The 15,134-nt window shown below is 43.0% G+C and overlaps 1 protein-coding gene across 2 annotated transcripts; it reads right to left on the bottom strand.

Moving 5' to 3' along the window:
- Positions 1-2,747: 2,747 nt before the first annotated feature.
- Positions 2,748-15,120, bottom strand: sec22c (SEC22 homolog C, vesicle trafficking protein). Of its 2 annotated transcripts, none has more exons than XM_061922433.1 (7): positions 14,904-15,120; positions 10,596-10,798; positions 6,150-6,313; positions 5,419-5,598; positions 5,030-5,148; positions 3,228-3,293; positions 2,748-3,156 (listed from the first exon to the last, which is right to left on the bottom strand). In XM_061922433.1, exons 2-7 carry the CDS (start codon positions 10,775-10,777, stop codon positions 2,953-2,955), a joined length of 915 nt encoding a protein of 304 aa, XP_061778417.1. In that variant the 5' UTR covers positions 10,778-10,798; positions 14,904-15,120; the 3' UTR covers positions 2,748-2,952. The 2 variants fall into 2 exon arrangements, with proteins under 2 accessions (XP_061778417.1, XP_061778418.1); XM_061922434.1 differs by lacking the exon at positions 14,904-15,120 and adding an exon at positions 14,638-14,767.
- Positions 15,121-15,134: the final 14 nt, after the last annotated feature.

Raw genomic sequence — 15,134 nt, 5'->3', positions numbered from 1 at the left:
TAGTTTCAATACGTACAAATATGCACGAAAACAATCCTACAGACAGTTTCCGTGAGCATGAATTGTTTTAGTTACATTGTAAAACTTATAAAGGTTGATTGGAGCGATAAATGAAGAATGAGTAGAAACGCTATGGACAGTTAGAAGACGGAATAGAATAGCACTTGTACTTCCAGTTCAAAGCTTTAAATTTAAATACATTCGCCCGTAGATGGCGTCCAAAAGAATGCCATTGTGCGTTAATAATAGTAACACAGACATGTCGTAAACATGTTAGCATGTTAGCCAATGCTAATGACAATAGTTTCAATACGATAGCATATACAAATGCACGAAAACATTCCTACAGACATCACACCCGGGATGGTTTAATAAGTAAGAATTGTTTTAGTAATATTGTAAAACTTACAAACGTTGCTCGGAGCGATGAATGAAAAAAGCATATGAGTAGAAACGCTACGAACAGTTAGAAGACAGAATGGGATTTGTACTTCCGGCTCGAAGCTTTAAATTGAAATACATTCGCCCGTAGATGTCGTCAAAAAGAATGCCATTGTGCGTTAATAAAAGTAACACGGACAAGTCGTAAACATGTTAGCATATTAGCCAATGCTAATGACGATAGTTTCAATACGTACAAATATGCACAAAAACACTCCTACAGACGTCACACCTGGGACGGTTTAGTAAGAAAGAATTGTTTTAGTTATATTGTAAAACGTACAAATGTTTGTCGGGGTGATGAATGAAGAATCCATATGAGTAGGAACGCTATGGATGGCTAAAAATGCAGAAAGGCACTTATACTTCTGGTTAATAGCTCCGTCTCAACAGAAGGGCAATGCGGCACCTGCAGTGGGCAAACTCGTCCAAAAGATGGCGTTATAGCGCTTTTAATGCTGAAAATATTTTACTGTGGTGGCCAAAAGATTTGAATTATTCATCTCCATAATTGCTGGTGAAAACGTCAAAAATATCCTCAAAGATACTGAAGTACGTTGCATTAAAACTACTCTGACAACTCGTAAATGTCGGGTCCTACAAAGTGTTTATACTCTAAGTACTGTACTTATTACACGGCGGCTATTTTGTCTGTAACGTCCACCTTACTTTCCACGAGCACACCTGGAGGCGCAGGTCACATGACCGCTAGTCCACTTCCTGTTACGCTCCTGCGCTTGGATGCCACTTTTTTTTTTTTTTTAGCTCCGCCTCTTACCTGCTACATCGGTCGAAAAGCATGCAGAAGAACAGGAAAAACGTATATTTGTAAGCAAATATTTGTGGCATTATTAGTTATTTAACTATTATTAAACATTTCATTTTCACATTTGTTTTATGTTTTTGTATTTTGGGCGATTTGACCTTTCACCTCAGCTACTTCGGATTAGATCCTGAATATTTTCAAATCATTTACACTGAAAGTGTGAATTGATAAAAATAACAACGGCCAACAATGCAGTGGCAGTCAAACAGCGCCCTCTGGTGGATCATCTTAAAACTGCAACATTTCGACATCAAGTTTTTTTCAACGATGATCTGTTATAGCTATTTAAAAATATAGATTTCCTTTAAAAGATCGAATTTACTATCGAGATTTTATTTTAAACTGTTTTATTAGTGTTATTGCAACTAATTTGTACAAATAGGATTTCCCTTTCGATTTAAATCTGCGCATTGTTGAAAGTGGACACGAAATAATCACGTGTCGTTCACTTCCGCTATGTGAAAATGATGTTAGCGACACAGTGCCCTCTGGTGGACAATCTGAAACCTACATCAGCATTCGCCATCAATTTTATTCCAACCATGATCTGCTATAGCTATTTAAAAATATAATTTCCCTTTCAAAGATCGAATTTGCCATCGAGATTTTATTTTAAGCTGTTTTATTTGTGTTATCGCGACTGATTAGTACAAAAATCATATTGATTTGCCTTTCGATTTAAATCTGTGCTTTGTTAAGCGTGGACACGAAATAATCACGTGTCATTCACTTCAGTGGCGCATTGCTGTGTAACAGCGCCCTCTGGTGGACAAAACATGTCATTGACTTCCTTGGTGAAAGATCACAGTTAGCGGCATATTGCTGTCTAACAGTGCCCTCTGGTGGCCAATCTGAAAATAACACTTTGCAAAAGGGGGATGACAATGAATATTTTATTACTGAGCTAATTTAAAATAATTTCCTCTTCAAAATTCCAATGAAACAGAAAAATGTGGGATAAGAAAAGACCATTTATTGATCAAAATGTGCGTTAGCAGAACATAATTAAATAAACAACAACCCGTATTTGGCAGTTACTGTGATTCATGTTAAAAGCCCGTCAATCCATCCATTTGCTACCGCTTGTCCCTATCCCAGCTAAATCTGGGAGAAATAGCTCCCCATGAAAATTGTAAAATATCAAAACTTTTTTTCTTTCTCCCAATGAAGGTCCATTTAAATAATGAAATAAAGTCCATTTCATCCAATATTTGACGGCCTTGTAAGAAAGTCTCTGTCGTATCAAAAATATTGCCATTTCAGCAAAAAGCTGCCAAGAAAAGGACGGCAAGAGCAAAAAATCCTTCAATAATGAATAAGATCACGACCATGTGATCATAGGAAGCAGCTAGAAAAGTAAATATTTCTTTTATATTAAATATTCTGACCCTGAAGTAGCAAGTAAATAAATATCACTCACTTGTTATTACCTTGCTTTTTTCTTTACTTCTAAAATTATTAAATTACATTAAAAAAAAAAAAATTGCCCTGAACCGAAAATACGTTTGAATATCTTAGAAGATAAAGCAAAACAAGCCAGATTTGCCTTTTTGTCCCAGATGAAGAACATTTAGGCGTAGTTTGAGCCACAGCGCCCCCTGCTGATGCAGTCTGTCCACGTCAGGAATTAGTCCCGTCCCTAGCAATCCATCACGTCTGATGCCTCCGACGCTGGAGGTCGGAGGTCACACGCCGCAGTCGTGGCTGCGGTCTCGGCGGACTCTGCGCGTGGCGATGAGGACGGTGGCCAGCGAGGCCACGCCCACGTGGAACGCCACCTGCCAGGCGTTCCTCAGGCCCAGCAGGAAGAGGTTGCAGGCCACCACCGCGCTCAGCAGCACCGCGCTCTTCGCCGTCTTGTGGCGGGAATGGAAGAGGTACAGGTGACACTGGACCAGGAAAACATGTCGGCATTGATTGATTGATTGTCGGCCGTTTTTATGACATCAATGAGACTCACCTGGACCGCGCCGCACACGAACGCCAGCAGGAAGGCCGCCACGTTCCAAACGTTGTCCTGGTCGTCCTGCGTGAGGACAAAAGTCCCATCGCATTAGTACAGCGGTTACAAAGGGTGCTGGGTAATGCCTGGAATGTGTATAGTATGCAAAGGTCTAAGGAGGATGCTGGCTAATGCCTGGAATGCATATAGTATGCAAAGGTCTAAGGAGGATGCTGGCTAATGCCTGGAATGCATATAGTATGCAAAGGTGTAAGGAAAGTGTTGGCTAATGTCGGGAATGTGAATCGTATGCAAAGGTCTAAGGAGGGTGCTGGCTAATGTCTGGAATGCATATAGTATGCAAAGGTGTAAGGAGGATGCTGGCTAATGCCTGGAATGCATATAGTATGCAAAGGTGTAAGGAGGATGCTGGCTAATGCCTGGAATGCATATAGTATGCAAAGGTCTAAGGAGGATGCTGGCTAATGCCTGGAATGCATATAGTATGCAAAGGTGTAAGGAAAGTGTTGGCTAATGTCGGGAATGTGAATCGTATGCAAAGGTCTAAGGAGGGTGCTGGCTAATGTCTGGAATGCATATAGTATGCAAAGGTGTAAGGAGGATGCTGGCTAATGCCTGGAATGCATATAGTATGCAAAGGTCTAAGGAGGATGCTGGCTAATGCCTGGAATGCATATAGTATGCAAAGGTCTAAGGAGGATGCTGGCTAATGCCTGGAATGCATATAGTATGCAAAGGTCTAAGGAGGATGCTGGCTAATGCCTGGAATGCATATAGTATGCAAAGGTGTAAGGAAAGTGTTGGCTAATGTCGGGAATGTGAATCGTATGCAAAGGTCTAAGGAGGGTGCTGGCTAATGTCTGGAATGCATATAGTATGCAAAGGTCTAAGGAGGATGCTGGCTAATGCCTGGAATGCATATAGTATGCAAAGGTGTAAGGAAAGTGTTGGCTAATGTCTGGAATGTGAATAGTCTGCAAAGGTGTAAAGAGGGTGCTGACTAATGCCTGGAATGCATATAGTATGCAAATGTCTAAGGAGGGTGCTGGCTAATGTCTGGAATGTGTACAGTGCTCGAAAGGTTACAGGAAGGTGCTGGCTAATGCCTGGAATGTGTACAGTACACAAAGGTGACGTTGTAGACTATTGCCTGGAACGCACATCTGGATGGGGTATAGTATGCAAAGTTGTAATTAAGGGGCTGGCTAATGCCTGGAAAGTGTATAGTACACAAAGTGGTAAGGAGGGGGTTGGCTAATGCCTGGAATGTGTATAGTATGCAAAGTGGTAATGAGGGGGATGGCTAATGCCTGGAATGTGTATAGAACACAAAGGTGTAAGGAGGGCACTGGCTAATACCTGGAATGTGTATAGAACACAAAGGTGTAAGGAGGGCACTGGCTAATACCTGGAATGTGTATAGGACACAAAGGTGTAAGGAGGGCACTGGCTAATACCTGGAATGTGTATAGGACACAAAGGTGTAAGGAGGGCACTGGCTAATGCTTGGACCGCGTATAGAACACAAAGGTGTAAGGAGGGCACTGGCTAATACCTGGAACGCGTATAGAACACAAAGGTGTAAGGAGGGCACTGGCTAATGCTTGGAACGCGTATAGAACACAAAGGTGTAAGGAGGGCACTGGCTAATGCTTGGAACGCGTATAGAACACAAAGGTGTAAAGAGGGCACTGGCTAATACCTGGAATGTGTATAGAACACAAAGGTGTAAAGAGGGCACTGGCTAATGCTTGGAACGCGTATAGAAAAAAGGTGTAAGGTAGGGCACTGGCTAATACCTGGAATGTGTGTTCTAAGAGGTGCACGGCGCGGATGAGGTTCAAAGACGCACACATGATGTTGAGGACCAGCGCGAGGATGCCGGGCGCCGTCACTGCTTCCAGTTTGGTGCACTGGCCTAGAGGACAGGAATGACGCAATAGTAGGACGATGACGTCATGTTGCATAGGACGATGACGTCATGTTGCATAGGACGATGACGTCATGGTGCATAGGACGATGACGTCATGGTGCATAGGACGATGACGTCATGGTGCATAGGACGATGACGTCATGGTGCATAGGACGATGACGTCATGGTGCATAGGACGATGACGTCATGGTGCATAGGACGATGACGTCATGGTGCATAGGACGATGACGTCATGATGCGTCATGCGTGTGCTACCAGAAGATTGAAGTTGCTCCGCGTGTCCGTTTGCTGCACCGTTGGTGAGCGCCACCTCCTCCAGGGAGACGATCTGTGGTGGGCGGAGCCTCAAGTCCTCCTGGACCTCGGTCAGAGTGACCTGCAGAGCGGGACCGCCTTTTTGCTCGTATTGCTGCTTCAGCTTCTGGATGATGTCGTCTGGAACACAGGTGGGGAATAATGATGTAGACATGATTATGGAGGGAGGGGGTGTGGCCTGCGGGCTTGCAGCGGAAGAGGGTGTGCCAGGACCGGCCTCGAAGTCAGCGACAGGTGTGTAGATGGCCCAGGTGGGCCGTGTTATCTAATCACCTGTCGCTGACTTCGAGGCCAGTCCTGGCACACCCCCTTCCGCTGCAGGCCCGCAGGCCACGCCCCCCTCCACAATGATATACTGCTTACATGATATACGGTATACATCATTTACTTTATACTGTATACTTGACAAACTGCATACTGTATACTTGACATACTGCATACATGACATACTGTATACTGAACACACGCCTAAAAAATGTTTTTTTAAGTGATTTTTGAAAATCCTGAATCCATAAATAAGAATCAGGATTCAGATGTGAATCCTTTTATCCAGCACCACTAATTATCATGATTATATTCAAACTATTACAAGCTGTGAGGAATCATCCATAGTCAACTTCCATTTCAACTGGAAATAAACGAGCAAATGCTTGAGGTGTTGCGCAACCCACCAAAGTGTAGGAAGGGATACGGTCTGGTTGCCAAGGCGACCAGGTTTGGTTTGTAGCAGGCTGAGAACTCCCAGCGAAGATCTTCCAGGAAGCAAAAGACCTTGGCGAGGGACATGCTGCAGTGACACACACTCATGTAGGACACGCCCTCCCACGACAGCAGGCTGCACAGGTGACACACAGGTGGTCAGTCAGCACAAACACACACAGGTGACACACAGGTGGTCAGTCAGCACAAAGACACACAGGTGTTCAGTCCACACAAAGACACACAGGTGACACACAGGTGTTCAGGCCACACAAAGACACACAGGTGACACATAGGTGTTCAGTCCACACAAAGACACACAGGTGTTCAGTCCACACAAAGACACACAGGTGTTGGTGTTCAGGCCACACAAAGACACACAGGTGACACACAGGTGTTCAGTTCACACAAAGACACACAGGTGTTTAGTCCACACAAAGACACACAGGTGACACGCAGGTGTTCAGTCCACACAAAGACACACAGGTGACACACAGGTGTTCAGTCCACACAAAGACACACAGGTGTTCAGTCCACACAAAGACACACAGGTGACACACAGGTGTTCAGGCCACACAAAGACACACAGGTGACACATAGGTGTTCAGTCCACACAAAGACACACAGGTGTTCAGTCCACACAAAGACACACAGGTGTTCAGTCCACACAAAGACACACAGGTGACACACAGGTGTTCAGGCCACACAAAGACACACAGGTGACACATAGGTGTTCAGTCCACACAAAGACACACAGGTGTTCAGTCCACACAAAGACACACAGGTGTTGGTGTTCAGGCCACACAAAGACACACAGGTGACACACAGGTGTTCAGTTCACACAAAGACACACAGGTGTTTAGTCCACACAAAGACACACAGGTGACACGCAGGTGTTCAGTCCACACAAAGACACACAGGTGACACACAGGTGTTCAGTCCACACAAAGACACACAGGTGTTCAGTCCACACAAAGACACACAGGTGACACACAGGTGTTCAGTCCACACAAAGACACACAGGTGACACATAGGTGTTCAGTCCACACAAAGACACACAGGTGTTCAGTCCACACAAAGACACACAGGTGACACATAGGTGTTCAGTCCACACAAAGACACACAGGTGTTCAGTCCACACAAAGACACACAGGTGTTCAGTCCACACAAAGACACACAGGTGTTCAGTCCACACAAAGACACACAGGTGTTGGTGTTCAGGCCACACAAAGACACACAGGTGACACACAGGTGTTCAGTTCACACAAAGACACACAGGTGTTTAGTCCACACAAAGACACACAGGTGACACGCAGGTGTTCAGTCCACACAAAGACACACAGGTGACACACAGGTGTTCAGTCCACACAAAGACACACAGGTGTTCAGTCCACACAAAGACACACAGGTGACACGCAGGTGTTCAGTCCACACAAAGACACACAGGTGTTCAGTCCACACAAAGACACACAGGTGTTCAGTCCACACAAAGACACACAGGTGTTCAGTCCACACAAAGACACACAGGTGTTCAGTCCACACAAAGACACAAAGGTGTTCAGTCCACACAAAGACACACAGGTGACACACAGGTGTTCAGTCCACACAAAGACACACAGGTGACACGCAGGTGTTCAGTCCACACAAAGACACAAAGGTGTTCAGTCCACACAAAGACACACAGGTGTTCAGTCCACACAAAGACACACAGGTGTTGGTGTTCAGGCCACACAAAGACACACAGGTGACACACAGGTGTTCAGTTCACACAAAGACACACAGGTGTTTAGTCCACACAAAGACACACAGGTGACACACAGGTGTTCAGTCCACACAAAGACACACAGGTGACACGCAGGTGTTCAGTCCACACAAAGACACACAGGTGACACACAGGTGTTCAGTCCACACAAAGACACACAGGTGACACACAGGTGTTCAGTCCACACAAAGACACACAGGTGACACACAGGTGACACACAGGTGACACGCAGGTGTTCAGTCCACACAAAGACACACAAAAGACACACAGGTGTTCAGTCCACACAAAGACACACAGGTGACACGCAGGTGTTCAGTCCACACAAAGACACACAGGTGACACGCAGGTGTTCAGTCCACACAAAGACACACAGGTGACACACAGGTGTTCAGTCCACACAAAGACACACAGGTGTTCAGTCCACACAAAGACACACAGGTGACACGCAGGTGTTCAGTCCACACAAAGACACACAGGTGACACACAGGTGACACGCAGGTGTTCAGTCCACACAAAGACACACAAAAGACACACAGGTGTTCAGTCCACACAAAGACACACAGGTGACACACAGGTGTTCAGTCCACACAAAGACACACAGGTGTTCAGTCCACACAAAGACACACAGGTGTTCAGTCCACACAAAGACACACAGGTGTTCAGTCCACACAAAGACACACAGGTGACACACAGGTGTTCAGTCCACACAAAGACACACAGGTGACACGCAGGTGTTCAGTCCACACAAAGACACAAAGGTGTTCAGTCCACACAAAGACACACAGGTGTTCAGTCCACACAAAGACACACAGGTGTTGGTGTTCAGGCCACACAAAGACACACAGGTGACACACAGGTGTTCAGTTCACACAAAGACACACAGGTGTTTAGTCCACACAAAGACACACAGGTGACACACAGGTGTTCAGTCCACACAAAGACACACAGGTGACACGCAGGTGTTCAGTCCACACAAAGACACACAGGTGACACACAGGTGTTCAGTCCACACAAAGACACACAGGTGACACACAGGTGTTCAGTCCACACAAAGACACACAGGTGACACACAGGTGACACACAGGTGACACGCAGGTGTTCAGTCCACACAAAGACACACAAAAGACACACAGGTGTTCAGTCCACACAAAGACACACAGGTGACACGCAGGTGTTCAGTCCACACAAAGACACACAGGTGACACGCAGGTGTTCAGTCCACACAAAGACACACAGGTGACACACAGGTGTTCAGTCCACACAAAGACACACAGGTGTTCAGTCCACACAAAGACACACAGGTGACACGCAGGTGTTCAGTCCACACAAAGACACACAGGTGACACACAGGTGACACACAGGTGACACGCAGGTGTTCAGTCCACACAAAGACACACAAAAGACACACAGGTGTTCAGTCCACACAAAGACACACAGGTGACACACAGGTGTTCAGTCCACACAAAGACACACAGGTGTTCAGTCCACACAAAGACACACAGGTGACACGCAGGTGTTCAGTCCACACAAAGACACACAGGTGACACACAGGTGTTCAGTCCACACAAAGACACACAGGTGACACGCAGGTGTTCAGTCCCCACAAAGACACACAGGTGTTCAGTCCACACAAAGACACACAGGTGACACACAAGTGTTCAGTCCACACAAAGACAACACAGGTGACACACAGGTGACACACAGGTGACACGCAGGTGTTCAGTCCACACAAAGACACACAGGTGACACACAAGTGTTCAGTCCACACAAAGACAACACAGGTGACACACAGGTGACACACAGGTGACACGCAGGTGTTCAGTCCACACAAAGACACACAAAAGACACACAGGTGTTCAGTCCACACAAAGACACACAGGTGACACACAGGTGACACACAGGTGACACGCAGGTGTTCAGTCCACACAAAGACACACAAAAGACACACAGGTGTTCAGTCCACACAAAGACACACAAGTGACACACAGGTGTTCAGTCCACACAAAGACACACAGGTGTTCAGTCCACACAAAGACACACAGGTGACACACAGGTGTTCAGTCCACACAAAGACACACAGGTGACACGCAGGTGTTCAGTACACACAAAGACACACAGGTGTTCAGTCCACACAAAGACACACAGGTGACACACAAGTGTTCAGTCCACACAAAGACAACACAGGTGACACACAGGTGGTTAGTAAACACAAAGACACACAGGTGACACGCAGGTGTTCAGTCCCCATAAAGACACACAGGTGACACGCAGGTGTTCAGTCAACACAAAGACACACAGGTGACACGCAGGTGTTCAGTCAACACAAAGACACACAGGTGACACACAGGTGTTCAGTCCACACAAAGACACACAGGTGACACACAAGTGACATGCAGGTGTTCAGTCAACACAAAGACACACAGGTGACACGCAGGTGTTCAGTCAACACAAAGACACACAGGTGACACACAGGTGTTCAGTCCACACAAAGACACACAGGTGACACACAAGTGACATGCAGGTGTTCAGTCAACACAAAGACACACAGGTGACATGTAGGTGTTCAGTCCACACAAAGACACACAGGTGACACACAGGTGACATGTAGGTGTTCAGTCCACACAAAGACACACAGGTGGACCCCCAAAGTCCTTACTGGATGTCCAGCTCCTGGCCTTTCATACTAGTCCTCTCTGGGAAGGCGGCCAGAGTCCTGCTGATGGTCCTCAGCTGCTGCTTCCTCTCCTGGAGCTCAACATTGTGCTCGAAGTCCGTGGACGCCGACAGAGGGAGTCCGTCTCTGACCCGGACCACCAAAACGAACAGGATCAGGGACATGGTCCGGCAACAACTCTCCACCTGCGCAGGTAGGAAATAAGTGTGGTCCACCATCGCAGCAAACAACCATGCTGCCATCTTTAACACTCAAATTATTAACTCTGAAGACAAAATGTTTAAAAAATTGCAGCTCTAAAATAAATACATAGAAAATTTACAAATTGTTTTAAATTACATTTATTCAATAAAAACTATTTTAATCCACAATGTTTTTTTAAATATGAAATTGTAGGAATACAAAAAAAGGTAGAACAAAAAAATATATATACATAAACATTATATCATAACAATTAGATTTGAACATTTTTAAAAGTGTAGATTTTAATCTGCAAAAAAGTTGTTGAATCTGACATTTTAGGAATACAAAAAATATTAATATATATATATATATATATATAATATATATAAATAAAATACAATTGTTATCTTTATATATATATATATATATATATATATATATATATATATATATATATACACACATATATATAACATTATATCATAACAAATATATTTTATAAAAAAAATTTAAAGGTGTACATTTTATTCTGCAAAATATGGTTAAATCTGACATTTTAGGAATACAAAAAAAGTTATGAAAATTATATATATATATATATATGTATGTATGTATGGTAACTTAGATATTGGGTTTCACTATGTAAAGTCACTAGAGAAAAAGCGCTATATAAATATAATTCACTTCACTTCACATATAACAAATATATTTTATTAACATTTTTTCAAGTGTAGATTTTAACCTGCAAAAAAAATTGTTAAATCTAACATTTTAGGAAGACAAAAAATTTACAAAAAATAAATACACATAAACATTATATCATAACAACGATATTTTATTTAAAAAAATGTAAGAGTAAATTTTATTCTGCAAAAAAATGTTGAATCTGACATTTTAGGAATACAAAAAAAGTTTAAAAAGATAAATAAATATATACATTAAAAAAATGTAAAGTGTAGATTTTAATCTGCAAAAATAAGATTGTTAAATCTGACATTTTAGGAATACAATATATATATGTATATTTATATATATATATATTGTAACAATTATATTTTATTAAAAATATTTTAAACTGTAAATTCTAATCTGCAAAAAAATTGTTCAATCTGACATTTTAGAATACAAAAAAGTAAAAAAAAAATAAAAAAAAGGAAATAAAGTGACATTTGTCAGGAAGTCAACATTGAAAGAGAAGAATAGAAAAGAATGGTCAAATATGTGCCAACTTTTGGCAGCTACTCTGCGTAAAATATCAACACATTATTTTTGTTTGTTAGACTATGTCTCTCGGCTGGCCTGGGAACGCCTCGGGATCCCCGGGAGGAGCTAGACCAGGGGTGTCAAACTCCTTTTAGCTCAGGGGCCACATGGAGGAAAATCCACTACCAAGTGGGCCGAAATGGTAAAATCATGGCATGATAACTCCAAAATAAAGACAACTCCGGGTGATTTACTCGGGCCAAAAATAGAACAAGCACATTGTGAAAACGTAAAAATCACAAATAATCCTCTGGAAAAAACACTTCAAGTTTGTTGAAAATTCTAAAGAAATTGGTGCAGTTTCAAAAACACAATGAGTTTAGACGTGGTCTCTGTTTATCTACAAAGCCAGGATTAAACTTTAAATCGCAGTCGGAGGTAAAACTATTCAAAAGGGTTAATTTTTCTCTATATTTTCATACCTTAGTTGGCGCCTGTCGTGGCGGTAATCCTCGAACACCTTATTTCACCGATTTGGTCCATGTGCCACGTCTAATTGAGCTGATATCCCGCAACGTTTTGGGTGTATAGAAAAGAGTTTTACCCATCTATTATTATTATTAATGTTATTATTATGAAAAAAGGACGAGAAAGAGGCATCTTGCAATGGTAAAAGTTGATTTTCAAGACAAAAAATTATTTTCAAGGTAAAATTTGAATATCCGAGTACACAAGATACTACTTTCTATTCTTAAAACCCAGACAAAGACATTATTGGGGAGCAAAAGGTGCCAAATAATGATGTGTTTGAAGCGGAAGACACAAGACGGCAGGTTTTAAGTTTCCACGCTTTACTTTGTACCTCTTGCTGGTCCTAACAGAATTGCTATTGTGACATCCAGTGGACAGATTTAGAACAGCAGTTTCTTTCATTTAAAAAAAAAAAAATGCAACTCATTTTAATACTTGGCAAGCTCATCAGGCGGGCCGGATAAAACCTGTTGGCGGGCCTGATCCGGCCCACAGGCCGTATGTTTGCAGAGGTGGGTAGAGTAGCCAGAAATTGTACACAAGAAAGAGTACTGTTACTTTAGAGATATATTACTCAAGTAAAAGTAAGGAGTAGTCACCCAAATATTTACTTGAGTAAAAGTAAAAAGTATGATGTGAAAAAACTACTCAAGTACTGAGTAACTGACGAGTAACCTGTTTAAAGATTACGGCAACAAATAATGCACATAAACATAAAAATAGCAACGAGCAAATTCAGACCCAGGAATATCTCTTAAGCAACGAAAACAATAATATATATTAAATAACGCTACATTAAAAAAAATAACTATATAGTGCAGACAGTATAGTGCTGTAACGTCCACGTTTTCAAATGGAGGAGAAAAAAAAGTTCCTCTTTTCTGTCTAATACCACATGAAAATCGTTGGTTTTTGGCTTCTTATTAGTCCAGCTTCCATATTCGTTTTTATACACTTTACAAGAAATACATTGGCGCCAAACTCCGTAGCTTGCTAGTTTGTTGGCGCCGGCTTTCGGAGACTCTTATTTTGTTAGCGCAGGCGCGATTGAGCGGCACTTTTATTGTGAAGACAGGAAGTGTGCGATCAGCCTTTAGGCTTTTCACGGGAAGTATGGTTGAAATAAAAAGTGTCTTTTTTTCCTTCACACTTTTGATTGATTGATTGATACTTTTATTAGTAGAGTGCACAGTACAGTACATATTCCGTACAATTGACCACTAAATGCTAACACCCCAATAAGTTTTTCAACTTGCTTAAATCGGGTTTTACGTGTGTGACGGTCATGTGACCGCCTGGCTCTGTTTGATTGGTCCAACATCACCAGTGACTGCATGTGATTGGCGAAACGCAGGCATGCATAGATCCTGCTTTGAAAAACCAAAACAAACATCAATAGATCGATAAAAAAAAAAAGTAGCGAGTAGCGAGCTGAATGTAGATAAATGCCATCCATCCATCCATTTTCTACCGCTTATTCCCTTTTGGGGTCACGGGGGGCGCTGGCGCCTATCTCAGCTACAATCGGGCGGAAGGCGGGGTACACCCTGGACAAGTCGCCACCTCATCGCAGGGCCAACACAGATAGACAGACAACATTCACACTCACATTCACACACTAGGGTCAATTTTTAGTGTTGCCAATCAACCTATCCCCAGGTGCATGTCTTTGGAGGTGGGAGGAAGCCGGAGTACCTGGAGGGAACCCACGCATTCACGGGGAGAACATGCAAACTCCACACAGAAAGATCCCAAACCTGGATTTGAACCCAGGACTGCAGGACCTTCGTATTGTGAGGCAGACGCACTAACCATGAATTGATTAACGTGGACCCCGACTTAAACAAGTTGAAAAACTTATTCGGGTGTTACCATTTAGTGGTCAATTGTACGGAATATGTACTGTACTGTGCAATCTACTAATAAAAGTATCAATCAATCAATCAAACCCCTCTGCCACCGTGAAGCCCTGGAGCGGAGTAAAAGTAGCGTTTCTTCTCTATAAATATACTCAAGTAAAAGTAAAAGTATGTTGCATAAAAACTACTCTTAGAAGTACAATTTATCCCAAAAGTTACTCAAGTAGATGTAAAGCGTTACTACCCACCTCTGTATGTTTGACACCCCTGAGCTAGACGAAGTGGCTGGGGAGAGGGAAGTCTGGGCTTCCCTGCTTAGGCTGCTGCCCCCGCGATCCGACCTCGGATAAGCAGAAGATGGATGGATATTTTTGTTGTTTTCATCGTGACACACTTATAACTAAGTTGGACTGCTCCGCAAGACTCGACAGAACGATGTGAATGTAACTTTCCCGTATTAAAATATTGCTTTATTGTTATTTCGTGCGCAAGTTGTGTAGAAGTTGCAGCTTACCTCCTTAAAGTCAAAACTTCCATCCTGCACCTTGCTGCTTTAAGCGCACAACGCCATCAGTTTAAAGTACAAACATCACGTATGACATGTGTGAGTTTACATTTGTTCATTTAATAACCAGACGAAGCTAAAAAAAAACAATAAAATCTTGTTTTGACGACAACAGACGTTATTGTTATTAGCGGCAGGCTAGCGTGCTGGCTAACCGGAAGTGATGTCACCGCCAAACCA

The sequence above is a fragment of the Nerophis ophidion genome, linkage group LG15, assembly GCF_033978795.1.
Source record: "Nerophis ophidion isolate RoL-2023_Sa linkage group LG15, RoL_Noph_v1.0, whole genome shotgun sequence".
Classification (NCBI taxonomy): domain Eukaryota; kingdom Metazoa; phylum Chordata; class Actinopteri; order Syngnathiformes; family Syngnathidae; genus Nerophis; species Nerophis ophidion.
This window is presented reverse-complemented; position numbering and strand designations above follow the sequence as displayed.

Excerpts from the sequence above, each read along its gene's own strand:
- sec22c (XM_061922433.1), bottom strand. The coding sequence starts at position 10,777 with ATGTCCCTGATCCTGTTCGTTTTGGTGGTCCGGGTCAGAGACGGACTC. Across the intron at positions 5,599-6,149 it reads GTATCCCTTCCTACACTTTG|ACGACATCATCCAGAAGCTG; the intron begins GTGGGTTGCGCA and ends CCTGTGTTCCAG. Across the intron at positions 3,294-5,029 it reads TCTTAGAACACACATTCCAG|GACGACCAGGACAACGTTTG; the intron begins GTATTAGCCAGT and ends GTCCTCACGCAG.